This window comes from Microtus pennsylvanicus, chromosome 9 (assembly GCF_037038515.1).
Source record: "Microtus pennsylvanicus isolate mMicPen1 chromosome 9, mMicPen1.hap1, whole genome shotgun sequence".
In the NCBI taxonomy this organism is placed as follows: Eukaryota; Metazoa; Chordata; class Mammalia; order Rodentia; family Cricetidae; genus Microtus; species Microtus pennsylvanicus.
The window spans coordinates 65934626-65949754 of record NC_134587.1 but is presented as its reverse complement, the minus strand read 5'-3'; the positions used below and the strand labels follow the sequence as shown (position 1 = coordinate 65949754).

Below are 15129 nucleotides of genomic sequence, written 5' to 3'. Positions count from 1 at the left end.
AGTAGGCAGAAATTACGGTCTAGTCATTAACCAGGATCTGCAAAAATAGGAGCTACGAGTAGCTTTTAGCAACGTAACTCTCCTCCCTTATCTGCAGTGCTGGGCAAACCCAGGACCTTATGAATGCAAGGCAAGTAATCGACCACAGCTACTACAGCACAGCATAGCTTTTGTTCGCCACGCAAAGGCTGCTACGCAAGTCCCCACCCTTCCTGTGTGTCTCCTTGTTCTCAGTCCTGCAGTCTCCCGTCTCTGGCAGCTTCTCTGTCTGCCCTTGCCGAGTGTGAGGAGTGCTAGTTAGTTACCTGTTTCTATCCTCAATTCGGGTGTGTCCAGTGTTCTTCACAAAGGTGAACCCTATCCCCATCATGTCCTCTCAGGAAGTACATGATGCCAGCACAATGTGCCACAGCTGCTGCGTGCCTCCATCAGTAGTTAACTGAGACTCTGCCGGGCTTCCCATCGTAGGCACCGACTTCCTGCCCCTGTTCTTACTGTTGCTAACCTGACGCTGAGAGGCTTCAAGTTCTCCTTCTGTCATGTTACCCTAAGTCACTGGTTTGGTTGTCTAATTCTTTCCAGTTGGTTTCTGTGCACTTTTGTGATGTTCTTGTCCTTTTAAATTACTAAATTAAATTTGCTAAAGTAGGATCAACCTGTACCTTCTCTGATCCAGCTCCAGAATCAACAATTTTTTTTCCCCAAGAGCCACAGTTTCTCTCATTGTTTTTTGTTTGTTTGTTTTTCAAGACAGGGTTTCCTTTGTGTAACAGCCCTGGCTGTCCTGGAACTCTCTAGACCAGGCTGGCCTCAATGCGTCCTGACTACTGGGATTAAAGGAGTGTGCCCCCACTGCCAGGCTCCTCTCATTGTTTTAAAGCCACTATTTGGGTACTGAGGGTGCTGGTTATCCCTGGCATATCTAGGCCCTGTCTACATACCTGTGTTTTGTGCATCCCCATCTAGATATATATTAAGTCAAACATGGCCTTACACTGACGTCCCTGGCTCATCCAATCCTGTAAGGTTAATTCAGGCTTCTCGAGAACTCTTGCTCTTTCTATATGTGTTTTCCCTGATGGTGAAAAACAGTTTGCAGCTGTCCACTTAGTTGTTGAGACAAGTGCACACACAAAACAGTGTCGAAACCATTAACCCTCGCTGCCGTGAGCAGCTAGGGAGCAGAGCTTGTGTGTGGTTCCCGTTGTTGGCTTCACCCTTCTTAGGTCCATCCCTTGAATGTTAGCCTGGCCCTTTTCTGATGATGTTTCGTGTTCAAGAAAGCATGAAAGTTACAAGGAGGTCTCCAAGACACTCAGGTTCCACATACCATCCTCCACACATCTTTACCCGCTCCAGTCACTGGCTCTAAATGTTGCAATCCAGACAAAGCAAATTTGGGATTATGTGCATAATTATTTATCTCACTAAGCACTGGAGATTCGGATTATAAATCCTCTTGGAAATCAGACCATGTCCACTTTAAACCATACTCCGTGTGTTTGCTTATTTGGGTGAGACCTGCCAACCCTGACAGGCTTTAAAAAGAAAGGGAACTGGGTGTGGCACACAACTTTAGTTCAGCAGGGAGGCGGAGGCAGGCATCTGGACCTCTGAGTTCCAGGTCAGTCAGGGGTACATAGTGAGACCTGTGTACAAAAAACAAACAAAAGCCCCACAACGCTTTAGGTCCTGTAGGCAGGAAATGCTAATTTCCATCCATATGTTTCTTTCAGAACATGGCGATCAGCAAGAACTTCAAGCATTAAAAAGACTACATTGTTATAAAATTGACCCAGGAAGTAGGATGTAGATAAAGGAGAAGCTAGCTTTTTTTGGGGGGGGGAGACGGGGGAGGAACACGGGACACCATGAACAATGGTGGGTTATGAAATGGTCATGGGACATAGATTCCACTGGCTCTGGCTGTCTTCCTTGTATTAGCATTTACCACCCTGAAAGAGATATATTTTCCACTGCTCTGCATCGAGCTAGGTTAAGAGGGGGTGCCTTTTGCAGACTCCTGGGCAGCACCTGGTTTTGCTTGTGGACCCAGGTTCCATTCTTATACACCCCTCAGCAGTATTTGAGACCTTGCATGCGAAACCTGCTTCCTTCTGGGAGTATATATTACAGCTGAACGCTGCTTAGCCCGTATGGGACCCCAGGCATCATCGCCACCGCCTCCCCCGACAACCCAACCAGCACGTTTTTCTCTCAGCATTGCTTACTCATCAGAAACCTCTGTAAGTGGCAGACAGTAGAGAACTTACGTACCAACTGCATCAAGGAAACACTTCCATCCCCACACGCAAAACTCCAGTCAGAAACCAGCTCTATGGCTTCCAATGATGCTGCCCATCAAAGTCTAGGAAACGGTCACCCACATCGGGCCACGGAACCCAAAGGTTGCAACAAGGCAGAGTTCTGACTGATCTCTCAGCCGCAGTTCTGGAAAAGGTTGCCCCCAAAACGGTTTCCCCTCGGCCCCTGCTCTCCACTATAAAAACTGAATCTCGGACCTTGCACTCCGACACCGAGCGGCAGGGTGCCAACCTCTCAATAAAACTGTGCTCGCACAGCTTTGAAGTCAAACTCAGTCTTCTCGTTTTCCTCCCCTGACTTCTTACACCCTGGGAGTTTGGAGACGTTCACGTGGCTTGTTTTACTTTCGGCTACCGAAAAGGAGCACCAGTAGGTTTTCTCTGCCCCCGCCCAGCGCTCCGCCTACTTTCCCCACGGTAACCCCCAACCTCGCTCCAGTGTCCCGGAGGCTTAGCCGCCAGGGGTCAGATCCACCTGGACACTTAAAGACCCACTGCACAAAGTCCGCTGAGCAGGTAAGCCGAGCCCGCCGTGTTTGTTCTTTAGGAGCTGTCCCAGGCTTCTCGAAGACAGGGGAGAGAGATTGGGCAAGCTGGAGGAGACTGCTGCCTGGGCTGCGTCAGTTTCCATGGCAACTCACAAGCTACAAAATCCTGGACTCAAGTCCTCCTCCCGCATGCTGGCCGGAGCCTCCACTGACAATTCTGTACCCATGACTTGAAATTATTTGAAAACAACCTGCCCAGTATACCACCCAGGGTAGTAGAAGTCTGCATTGCGCCTGAGGCAGGAGGATGGCAAACTCAAAGCCTACCTGAACTACTTAGAGCAATTTCAATACCAAAAGGATTAAGTGTAAAGCTCCGTGGTTGAATGCTTACCCAGCACGTTTGCGGTTCTGGGTTCGATTCCCAGAACAGCAAAATAAAAAACTCCGTTATGCTCCAACTGTGACATAAAAGGGAAAAAGAAGGAAGGCAGCCTACAAGGAAGTGGTATTTCCACCTGTAAACACCTGTAGCCAGGTGCCAGGACAGTCACCTGATCGCAACTGCTAGACTCTGGACCTCCTACCAACTGCAGCTCAGTAAACCAGTTTTTTTTTTTTTTTTTTCCATATTGGAGCACAACTAGTAGGAAAGTCCCCGGATCCAAACAAGCCCTGATTTATCTTCCTAGGAAATTAAGTACTAGTTAATCCATGGGGAGATACTTAGATAGACGTGTGATACTTTGGTTCTAGAGGCAGATAACTGTGCCTTTGCAGCCATCCCTCGCTGTGTGGGATCAAAGACCTTTGAATGTCAAAGCTAGTACCTCAGGCCCTAACTTCATCTTAACTACCATAATGCCTCCCATCTCTACAGCCTGAAACACTGACAGAATAAATTCCTAGGCTTCCCTGTAGAGGGCAGTACCTCCACTAAGAGGAGAAAGGTGCTTGCCCAGGCACCCTTGGACATTTTAGAGGCACAAAACACCTACAATGAGATTAGACCTAATCCTTTTGGTATTGAAATTGCTCTAAGTAGTTCAGGTAGACTTTGAGTTTGCCATCCTTCTGCCTCAGTACTTTTCCATTTTAGAAGCTAGAGAAGAAAGGTTTTGTGAGGTGGCAACTCGTCTAAGATCCCAAAGATGACCCGCAATCCAGTGTGGAATCTATCAACCAAACCCTTTTCACAGCATTCCTGTGTCCAGAAGGAAATTTCTTGACTCTCAAAAGCTGGGTGGAACGTTTTAGCAAACAGTTCTTCTGCCTTTTATCCATCTTCTGCTCGTTAGTTGTCATGAGAAGTGTACAGTGAAGGTTTATTTCTTCATTTTAGGAACCTCTGACCCCTGAAAGAATGGATAAATTTGACCTGATTAAGATCATTGGGGAAGGCACCTATGGAAAAGTGTACTTGGCGAAACATAAAACGGGAAGCGATCAGTGTGTCATAAAAGAGACTGATTTTACAAAGGTAAAGTTAAGAAGTTCAAATTTCTGATAATTTTAAGTGGTATATTTAGCTCTTAAAAAGATTTCTGTATTTACTACGCGCATGTATGCGTGCTTGCATGAGTTTATGGGCACCGTGTGGGTGCAAATGTTTGTAGAGGTCAGAGGGCACTGGACGCCCCTGAACTTGGTTTGCAGGCAGCTGTGAGTCACTGACCTGGGTGCTAAGAACTGAACCTGGGCCTTCTGCAGGAGCAGTAAGTGCTGAGCCATCCCTCCAGCCCCCATATCATCAATCTAGTATGGAAACAAATACCCTTTTCCCCATGAGGAATTTTAAGATTCAGCTGACTCTGCTTTCAAAATCCTATTCAACAATGTGTATTGCATTCATTTTCTTAGTGTCTCCCCCCTCCCTGCCCATTGAACAAAGGATTTGGTATTATGCAGGACACCTGCTGTGATTGATTGCTGAATCCCTAGCTGGCCCACCTCTGTGCCTTCCTGTTTTCTTACCCTCTCCCTTCCTCCTCTCCCTTCCCCTCCTCTTCCTCTCCTCCCTTTTGCCCTTCTTCCTTCCCTCCCTCCCTCTTTTTTCTGAGGCAGGGTCTAGATTAGTTATGTAGACAATCTAGTCTCAGAATCCTCCTGCCTCTGCCTCCCTGGTGCTGTCAGTTACAGGTGTGCGCCAGCAGGCCCAGTTACTGTTCTTTTCCTTTAAAAAATATATTTATTTAGGTGCACACCTTTAATCCTGGCACTCCAGAGGAGAGGCAGGTGGATTACAAAGTGAGTTCAAAGCCAGCCTGGTCTACATAGTGATTACCAGAACAACCAGGGTTAAGTAGAGAGATCCTGTCTCTTTTTTTTTTTAAATTTATTTCAGGGTACATATTTGTGCTTGCACATATGTGTGCGCAAACACACACACACACGCACACACACACACACACACACACACTGCAGCGCACATGTGGAGGGAAGTCAAAGGACAACTTCCCGTATTGGTTTCAGGAATCCACCTCCAGATAATTACCTGTTAAATACTTGGCTCTTGACTCTCCCTCTTCGAATTAGCTTCATTCCTTTTGTCAATGCATATAGCAAATAGAACCAATTTTGAACTTTCAGTACAATAACATTTCCCTAGCATTGTTAATTTTCTTGATTGTAATTGTCACAGAAGAGCTGATGGTTAGATATGAGACACTCTGCTCATTCCCTAGTGGCCCTGCCTTCCAGAGATAACATTTTGGAGATGACATTATAGCCAGTGGCGTCTTGGGGCATCTCAGATAGTAGTGAGCAGGAAGCATGCCTCTGTAAGTCAGTTACCTCTGCAAGACACACTGTCTCGAAATACCACTTTGATGCCCTTCCAGGAAAAAGAAGCTTCAAAGAAAGAAGTGGTCCTTCTGGCTCAGATGAGGCATCCCAACATTGTAACCTTCTTTGGTTCATTTCAAGGTTAGATTTTCCTATCATTAAAGCATCCCAGTAAACTACAGATCTTTGGAAATATGAATTGTGTATTTATTAAATTTTGTGTGTTCATTTCTCTGCCTAGTTAAATTGTTGTCTGAAATTGTGTCTTTGTTTCCTGTCTGGTGAGTGTTGTCCTTTGAATAGGGTCTTCTGTAGCTTCCGTGCACTGTGTAGTTGAACATCACCGCCAACTCCAGATCCTGTAGGTACTAAGAGAGAAGGGTTAATCTAGACGTCTCCGAGTATCACCGGGTAGGTGGAAAGCAACATGTAAGTCTGTAGATTCAGCCACTATTTCTTGAACTTTTCATAGTGTGCAGGCCCAGTGCTCTTTGCTGCTTAGAAACCACCGCATTCAGAGCAGTTATGAGGTCAGGCATGGTCTCATAGTCCTGCAATCCCAGCACTGGAGAAGCAGAGGCCAAAGGACTGTTGTCAATTCAGGGCCAGCCTGGTCTACAAAGTGAGTTCATGGCTAACCAGTGGTATGATAGTGGCTTTCTATCTCAAAACCTGTACAATATTAGTTATGTTAAAAGCAGCTCTGTATGACCCTTTTCAATGAGTGATAGGCATTGGAACCCTCGGGGATCTGGGAAGGTTTCTCGGGGCAGGGCCCTGAGCTCGACTGGACTGAACAAGTGTGCTCTATCTCCGAGCTACACCCTGAACTCTGAATAACTTTTGAAGACACTCAGGGAATAAAGTTCTCTGCATTTCTGTCCACTATTCCCATCTTTCTCTTCCTCATCTTGTGAGTTATAGTTGAAATCCTTTGTCTACCTGAATTCTGTTCACTCTCAGGCTTCCCCAAGCCACTGTCCCTTCACTTATCCCCCAGGGCACTTTTCTACCAATGCATTTGACTATCTGTACATATACATTATTAGAAATTTGCTTATTGTTTTTTCTTCAGATAAGAAACTTAGGGGTTGAGAATGTTGCACAGTGGTAGAATAATTGTATACCACGTAAGAGGTCCTGGGTTTTATGCCTAGTAACACATACACAAATGTAAACATTAATTTAATGAGCTTAGGGATTTATATATACGCGTTGGTCCTCTACATGTGGCAGAGAGTAGATGCTCAATTGCAGTTGCTGAATGAATGAATGGACTGGATGATTTAAACAGACAGGAGGATACATTTGTTCCATGTATGGTGGATTTCTGAAGACACTTTGTGACAGATACAGTCACACAGCTAAGGCCACTTCACAGTATAATTGACCTCCTTCCCCCCTGGACATTGCTTGACAGCTTGTTTGTTCTTAAAACACAGGCTTAGTCAAGAACCCCAGAGTCTTGAGGCGCCTGACTGTGAGAACCTGAAAACAGAGGCTTTGCTGGCTCTATGGCAGCTCATCTCTCACTCCAGGAGCCATGGTCTAGTGTCTGCTCCCCCTTTTTACTGGCTGTTAATGAAGGGCCGCTCTCAACTAGAAGTGAAATTTTGTGCTCTGCCACATGGCAGGAAGTGGGGCTGGAAATCACTCACTGCTCCTGCCCCTGACTTCCAGGCCCATGTTTACATCAGTCACACCGCCTGGCTAATCCTTTGGATTCACTAAGAATTAGCTGGCTAGTACGAAAGATGAAGTTTTATGAGTTTGGAACAGTGAAAGAAAAATAATAATTTAGTAATCTTTTCCTAAGGCAAAACGACTTCCCTCAGGAAATATTAACTCTTAGGTGCTAAGCACACTCTAGAACCAAGCGCTCAAAATGTCAAACAGGATAGACACATATCTCTGCACTGTTGTGCTTGGTTTCCATTGTTGTGAAACAAATGGTTGTGTAGCTGATGGCTTCAAGCAATTGTTTTGTGCCTACTCCTTCGTTTTGCTCAGTTAGGGGCTCTACGCCCAGGGGATGGTGCCATCTCCATTGAGGGTGGTTCTTTCCTTAGTTAGTCCAATCCAGAAACCCTCACAGAAATGCCCAGGTATTTGTCTCCTAGGAGAGTCTGGACCCTGTCAGACTGACCACTGGTGTGAACTCCCTGGGCTACACAGAATTGACCGTTTCTCAATGAGGCCAAACACAAAAGAAATGCAAATGAGATGGGAACCCAGTCCATCTTTGGGCCACACCCTCTCTTATGCCCTGTTTTTTCCTGTCGTGTTCTTTATGTTCTGGGTTTTGAAAGACAAACGATAGCTAAAAGCTTCAGCACCAAACGTTTTTTTGCAGAGAATAACAGGCTCTTTATTGTAATGGAATACTGTGACGGAGGGGATCTCATGCAGAGGATCCAGAGGCAGAGGGGAGTGTTATTCAGTGAAGATCAGGTAAGCCTACTTCTAAAGTTCTGTTTAGACCTATGTTTTAATTAATTTACTTGTTTTATTGATATCCAGGGTTTTTTTTTGTTTTAGCTCTTTATATATTTTGGATAATACCCTTTTTTGATGTGCAGTTGGGGAAAATCATTTCCCATTCTGTAGACTGCCACTTTGTCCAAATAAAGGTGTCCTCTGCTATGCAGAAGCTTTTCCATTTCATGAACTGTTCCATTTTAATTAGTGCCCATGCTGCCAGTGTTCTATTCAGAGTCCTTCCCTGTGCCAGTGAGTCCAAGCCTCTTCCCCACTTTTGCTTCTCACAGGGATCCACCTGCCTCTGCCTCCCGAGTGCTGGGATTGAAGGCGTGCGCCACCAACACCCGGCTTATGCTGAGGTTTTGATGCATTTGGAGTTAAGCTTTGTGTGGGGTGGCAAGTGTGGATCCATGTGTGTTCTTCTGCAGGCAGCCATCCTGCTTGAACAGCACCATTTATTGGTGATTCGGTCTGTTTTTTTTTTTCAGTATGTATTTCTGGCTTCTTTATTAAAAAAAAAAAAACCCCAGGTGTCCATAGGTATGTGGTCTACATCTGGATCGTCAATTCTATTTGTTGATGAATATATCTGTTTCTTTGCCAATACCAGGCTATTTTTTATTACTATAACTCTGTAGTACAATTTGAGAGAGATGTGTGATATCTTCCTAGAAAGCTAAAAAAATTTGAATATATGGATGCTTAAAGAATCAATATCTTTAACTTCTGTAAATTCAGTCAAGCATTCTCCCTATTCCTGTATTATATGTTAAGTCTACATTTACAGAAACGTATTTCTTATTTAGGGATTATTTTTCTGTGTTTTATAAAAATGATTTTTTGTGACAAAATTTTGATTACATTTTCTTTTGTTGGAAAAATTCCAAGGTGTCAACTGGACCCTAATACCTAGACTATGGGCCATCTTATATTATTTCCTTCATTGAACCCTAATACCTGACTATGGGCCATTTTATATTACTTTCTTCTTACTATATCGTTTGGCAGACAAAGAACCTGTGGGATTTTAGAGTTCTTTAAGTGAATTTCTGTAAGTGTAGAACGTTTCATTAAAGTGACTCCCTGTCTGCTGATATAAAATACAACATTGAGCTGGACATGGTGGCACAGACCTGTAATTTCAGTATCAGGAGGCTGAGCATGAAGACTGCCATAATTTTGAGGCTAGCCTGTGCTATATGGTGAATATAAAACCAGCTTGGGCTATAGTAAAATACCCAGTATCAGAAAACCAAATAATGAATAAGCAAATAGATAAATAAAATACCTATGACTAAGAAATAAACTAGAACTTCAGAACCACAAAAAGAAAAAAGTCTTTTTTCCCCTGTTCATTTCTTTCAGTGCTAGGGTGGAATAAAAAGTCTGGTATATGGAAGCCTGCCCCCACAGTGACACACTTCCAACAGAAGGTGTTGCCCAGATTAAAGGCATGCCCTCCAGCCTCAGGGTCTGGATTAAAAATTTGTGTCATCCAGCCTCCTCCAACAAGACCACACTTCCTCCAACAAGGTCACACCTCCTAATAGTGCCACTCCCTGTGAGTTTATGGGGGCCAAATCCATTCAAACCACCACGAAGACCCTAGCTCAAAAAAGAAATAGATAGATAGATAGATAGATAGATAGATGAGATAGACAGACAATAGATAGTCAGCTAGCCAGCCCTGAGTGGCCATCATCTCTTCCTGGCTTTTATTCTTCTCTTTCTACATATAAATTTCATGTTAATACCAACGACATCTGAAGCATCTTTCTGGGCTATAAATCGGAATTCATGTGTTATAGCCATCAGATCCATTTCTATTATTATTTCTCTGTTTTCATGTCATCATGAAGCTGTGCCAATGACCAGCAGACTGTTCATAGATTTGTTCTATTTCTTTCTGCAGATTCTGTGCTGGTTTGTACAGATTTCGCTAGGACTGAAGCACATTCACGACAGGAAGATACTACATAGGGACATAAAATCCCAGGTAATAGCTCAGACTGATGAATAAGACACCACAACTCTTATTCTTTTCCTGAACATGTTTTTTTTTTTTCACTGTTAGAACATTTTTCTTAGCAAGAATGGGATGGTGGCAAAGCTTGGAGACTTTGGAACGGCAAGGGCACTGAATAAGTAAGTACTTGTAAAATTCTGTTTTTCTTTCTATGCAAAATCGACAAAGTGCTCATTTTGAGGCATTTTTAATTAGGATAATAAAAGTTTCTTTATCCCCACAATTTTAGGTGAATATGTATGAATGTTGAATCATTTGACTGTCTGTGGTAAATTCTGAAGCTATGGGTCTCCAGAGATGAATCAGAGCTTAAGAGTGCTTGCTCCTCTTATAGAGAACCTGAGTTTGGTCTCAGCACCCACTTCTGGTGTCTCTTGTGACTCCAGCTCCAGGGCATTCTTTGCTGGCCTCTGTGGTCACTCCCATACACACACACACACACACACACACACAAATAATGAAAGTAAAATTAGAAAAAATTCACAAGATAAATGGTGTCAAATCGAATGGTGGTGGGGCTGTTCTAAAGCACAGAAAAATCGTATTTCTAGATGTACTGTACTTGATTTGTGGACTTCTGGGGATCACGAGGAAATATTTTGCTCTGTGCCATGAGCAAAGCAGAATGGTGAACTACCAAAACAGCATGCTGCCAGCTTTGTGTACAAACAATGGTGTGGAAGCATATGGGAAGGAAATTTATGAGTTTCACAATAGGTTTTAGGGATACTCTGACTAGAGGTGACTTGATTTTTCATTCACTAATTTTTTTCTTTATGGTTTTGGGGGTTTTAATCCAGGGTCTTTCACTTGGTAGACAAGTGTTCTACCATTGAGCTACACCCTAGTCTAATTCCTTTTTGTATTTTTCAGATTTAATAACACACAATTGCATTACATGGGTAGTTGGTAAAACAGAAATCTTATTATACCCAAGAGATCTTTAAATAAAAATGCTGTACTTATTTATATATAATATATTTATTAGCTGGGTGGTGGTGGTGCATGCCTTTAATCCTGGCACTCAGGAGGCAGAGGCAGGTGGATCTTTGTGAGTTTGAGGCCAGTCTGGTCTACAAGAGCTAGTTCTAGGACAGGCTCCAAAGCTACAGAGAAACCCTGTCTTGAAAAAACCAATATGTATGTAATTACTACTACTGCTGCTGCTATTATTATTGGTATCCTTATTGCTATTTTGCACTGCTATGATTCAGGGCAATCTTTCATTCACATACCTAGCCATGGGATATGTTTCAATTTTTAAAAAATATATAGCAATATATGTGTATAAATTTTAACTTATTTTTAGATTCCTTTATCTGCATGAGTATTTTGCTTGCATGCAAGCATGTGCACCATATGTATGTCTGGTGCCTGTGGAGGTCAGAAGAGGGCATTTGATCCGCTGGAACTGGAGTTGGGGATGATTGTGAGCCACAGTGTGAGTACTGAGAACTGAACCTGGGTCTTCTGGAAGAACAAGTGCTCTTAATCACCTTTCTAGCCCATATATACTTTTGTGTGTGTGATAGGGTCTCACGTAGCCCAGGCTAGCTTTTAACTTGTTGTGTAACTGAGGCTGGCCTTGAACGCCATATCCTTCTGCCTCCACTTCCCTGTAATAGAAATATAGTCTTATGGGCTACCACGCCTGGCTTTCTTATTCTCTCTTTCTCCATATATGTATGTATGTGTATATATATATATATACATATATATGTATATATATATATGTCTGCATAAATTTGGAGGTTGATTTTGTTTTGTTTTTTGAGACAAAGACTTCTCCATGTACCTCTGGCTGTCTTAGAAGTCACTATATAGACAAGGCTAGCCTCCGACTTACAGAGGTCTGCCTGCTTCTGCCCCTCAGGTGTTGGGATTTAAGGCGTGCATCATCACACGTGGTTGGGGGTTGAGTTCTAAGGTTCAAAACCTGCTGTCTTCTTTAGCCTGTTTTTCACATGAGATGTCTTGCTTTCTTCCAGTGTGTGCATGAATGCAGTTTTATTGTTCATGTTTACAATTTCCTTGCATAGTCATGTCTTCAGCCTTTCTCACTCTGCTAATAAGACATTTTTTTTTTAATTTACTCTAATTTTCTAGTTCCATGGAACTTGCTCAAACATGTGCTGGGACACCTTACTACCTGTCCCCAGAGATTTGTCAGAACAGACCATACAACAACAAAACGTGAGTTGCTCTTGGTGGAAGGGTGCCAGCCCATCTAGTGGGTGGCACTGAATTACAGCCTAAAGTTCTAATCTCTTTCCTGCTGGCATGTGTGCATTTTCCTCTTCTGTGTGAAATCAGAGTTCCAGTGAGTAATATTCCTGAAAGATTTTAGACCTATTTAAGACAAAGCAATTTCTCTTCATTTAAAAATACAAAAAAAGCCAGATGCTGGTGGTGCATGCCTTTAATCCAGCACTCGGGAGGCAGAGATAGGCGAAGCTCTGAGTTCAAGGCTAGCCTGGTCTACAGAGTGACTTCCAGGACAGTTGGGCTACACAGAGAAACCCTGTGCTTCCCATATACTCCTGGATATGTGACCTCACTAGAGGGTGGTCTACACACGGGGGTGTGCGGGGGCCACACCTGAAAGGAAACTGACTCTTCTTCCAGCAGTAGATCTGGGAGGAATGGGTATGTGTGAACATGATTAATTTGATTACAATTTATTGAAATTAATAATGACTAATGAAAGATGGGGGAAAAGTAAACAAGAAAATTCTACCCAAGGAAAGTCTTTTATTGTGGTGTTGCAGTACCCTGGAGCAGCTCAGGAGATGTCTCCTGGTGACTAGGTAGAAATCTGATCAGCCTGCTTACATAGCCAGAGGAGTGCTTGCACTAAGCACAACCACTCTGGGAAGATCACTCAGAGTTCATTAGGCTTCTGACATAAAAACAACTTAATATAAACTTTTCAATAGCCCAGACCATGTCTTCAAGAGCCAAGGCAAGACAGTTGTGAGGTCTTCTCCAGCCATGTGTGGGGTATTTGAGATGGCTGGTGTTGAATGTGGGTGGGCTAGCTGGCGATTTGACTGAAAATCCTTTTGCTCAAGGAATCCAGGACAGTGAGGGAGAGTCTAGCTGCCCCATCCCTCAGTGTTTCTGCCTAAGGGAAATGACCTTAGGCAGGGCACTTCTGAACTTACCATTGACACCAATAGTGAGTCCAGCCGAGCTTACCACCTGCACCATGCTTCAGACAAGCGGCTCCCTCTTACCTGTATCACCAGGTGGCCGCTGAGCCACGCCTCTGTCCCGCTCTACTTTTCTTTACTGAATCCTTGTTTGGGCACTTTGGCAACCTCCTTGACATCTCATCCTCTTGCCTTTTGGATTTAATTGTACTTTTTATTCTTTAAAATGATTCCTTAAACCAATCATATATTTATAGTTACTAATAGGGATTGGGGGGGGTGGATGGGTGGGAGATTGCTTGCTTTATGCTCAAGGCCCTAGGTTTAATTCCTAGTATGACGTTAAATAAGTTTTTAAATAAGTGTGGAAAAAGCAAAATTCAAGTCCTATGTTCGTTGAGATGATATATTTATGTAATTTTATTTGTCGAGGCTTGCCTTTTTCCTCTAATGTCCACTGAACACACATTTTCTTTGGGCACATGAAGTCAATACTCATCTATCATATTGTGGCAATGTTTGTTTACCTGTTGTCTGCCAGGATTCCGAAGAATTTCAAACGATTCATATCTTAATTTTTATCTTAGAATTGATAAGGTATCTGAAAGCACTTGTGAAAACATACCAACCTAATTAAATGAAGCTATACCCACATAAAGCGATACGAGAGGCAAATGCTTCTGCCTGTAATTGTTGCCATTCTCTGGCCATGTAAACCCTTCTCTTCTCCAGGGATATTTGGTCTCTTGGATGTGTCTTATACGAGCTCTGCACACTCAAGCATCCTGTAAGTATGTTGATCGTGATGTGAATCTTGAATTACTGAACACATGTATTGGAAATTATCTTCTGAGAGAAAAAGATTGTTTGGGTTTATTGTATTGTTTAAAAATTACATGGATAGCCAGGTATGGTAGCATGTGCCTATGGTTCTATCCACTCAGGGATTCAAGAGGAGCATGAGCAACAGAGAGAGAACTCATCTTTAAAAAGTCAAAACCGGTGGGCAGTGGTGGTGCATGCCTTTAATCCCAGCACTCGGGAAGCAGAGGCAGGCGGATCTCTGTGAGTTTGTGGCCAGCCTGGTCTACAAGAGCTAGTTCCAGGACAGGCTCCAAAGCTATAGAGAAACCCTGTCTCAAAAAAAAGTCAAAACCAACAACAAAATAAACCCAGGAGCTGGAGGCAGAAGGACTGAGAGAGAGAGACCAGCCTGGTCTACATAGCGAGATGTCAACTCTCTGTCTCTGTTTCTCTGTGTTTCTCTCTCTCTCTCTCTCTCTCTCTCTCTCTCTCTCTCTCTCTCTCTCACACACACACACACGTGTATTAAAACTACATGTTTGACATGGAGAGATATCTAGGTAGTACTATAAAGTAAAAAGTGCGTGTCAGAGAATAGCGTGCGGAACTTGTCCATTATACGTATGTTCTCTGAAGGTAAAGAGTGTGTGGCAGAATCTGTGGGAAATCAAGCCCAGACTCCTGAGAGTCTTCCAGCTGTCACATGGAAGGTCCTGATTTTTCCAGCAACGAGTCTTGATGAGTGAAGTATTGTGAATTTGTTGGGTACCTTATACCCATGCGTTATTGGACGGTGGCCACATAGGCACCATTTTCCTGGCATGCGCAAAATTTCCAAGGCTCCCAGAAGCAAACAATATGTTCAAAATTTTGTATTATTTGCATAAATGTCTTGGACAATGAGAGCCAATCTTAACATTTAGGCAGGAGTGGAATTTCTCTACAAATCTCAAGTCCCAGAAACTTCAGACCAAGTCCAGTGCTGTAGGCAGAACTTTCCAAGGACAGCTTGCTTGCCAACTCTTGTCTATGCATCTGTTTTTATTATTATTGGTGTTGTTAATGTTAAA

The 15129-nt window shown here is 43.2% G+C and overlaps 1 protein-coding gene across 4 annotated transcripts in view; it reads left to right on the top strand.

Moving 5' to 3' along the window:
• The first annotated feature begins 2758 nt into the window (after nucleotides 1-2758).
• The window catches only part of Nek5 (NIMA related kinase 5), a 34966-nt gene continuing 22595 nt past the window's right edge, over nucleotides 2759-15129 (top strand). For 3 of the 4 annotated variants that reach the window (XM_075984519.1, XM_075984518.1, XM_075984521.1), the window contains exons 1-8: nucleotides 2759-2840; nucleotides 4155-4292; nucleotides 5653-5737; nucleotides 7950-8047; nucleotides 9990-10073; nucleotides 10152-10222; nucleotides 12210-12296; nucleotides 13988-14042. In XM_075984519.1, the coding sequence (XP_075840634.1) occupies nucleotides 4176-4292; nucleotides 5653-5737; nucleotides 7950-8047; nucleotides 9990-10073; nucleotides 10152-10222; nucleotides 12210-12296; nucleotides 13988-14042 (597 nt within the window). In that variant the 5' untranslated portion in view covers nucleotides 2759-2840; nucleotides 4155-4175. Of the gene's footprint in view, nucleotides 2841-4154; nucleotides 4293-5652; nucleotides 5738-7949; nucleotides 8048-9989; nucleotides 10074-10151; nucleotides 10223-12209; nucleotides 12297-13987; nucleotides 14043-15129 lie in introns of those variants that run through there. The other variant, XM_075984520.1, reaches the window with a different exon arrangement.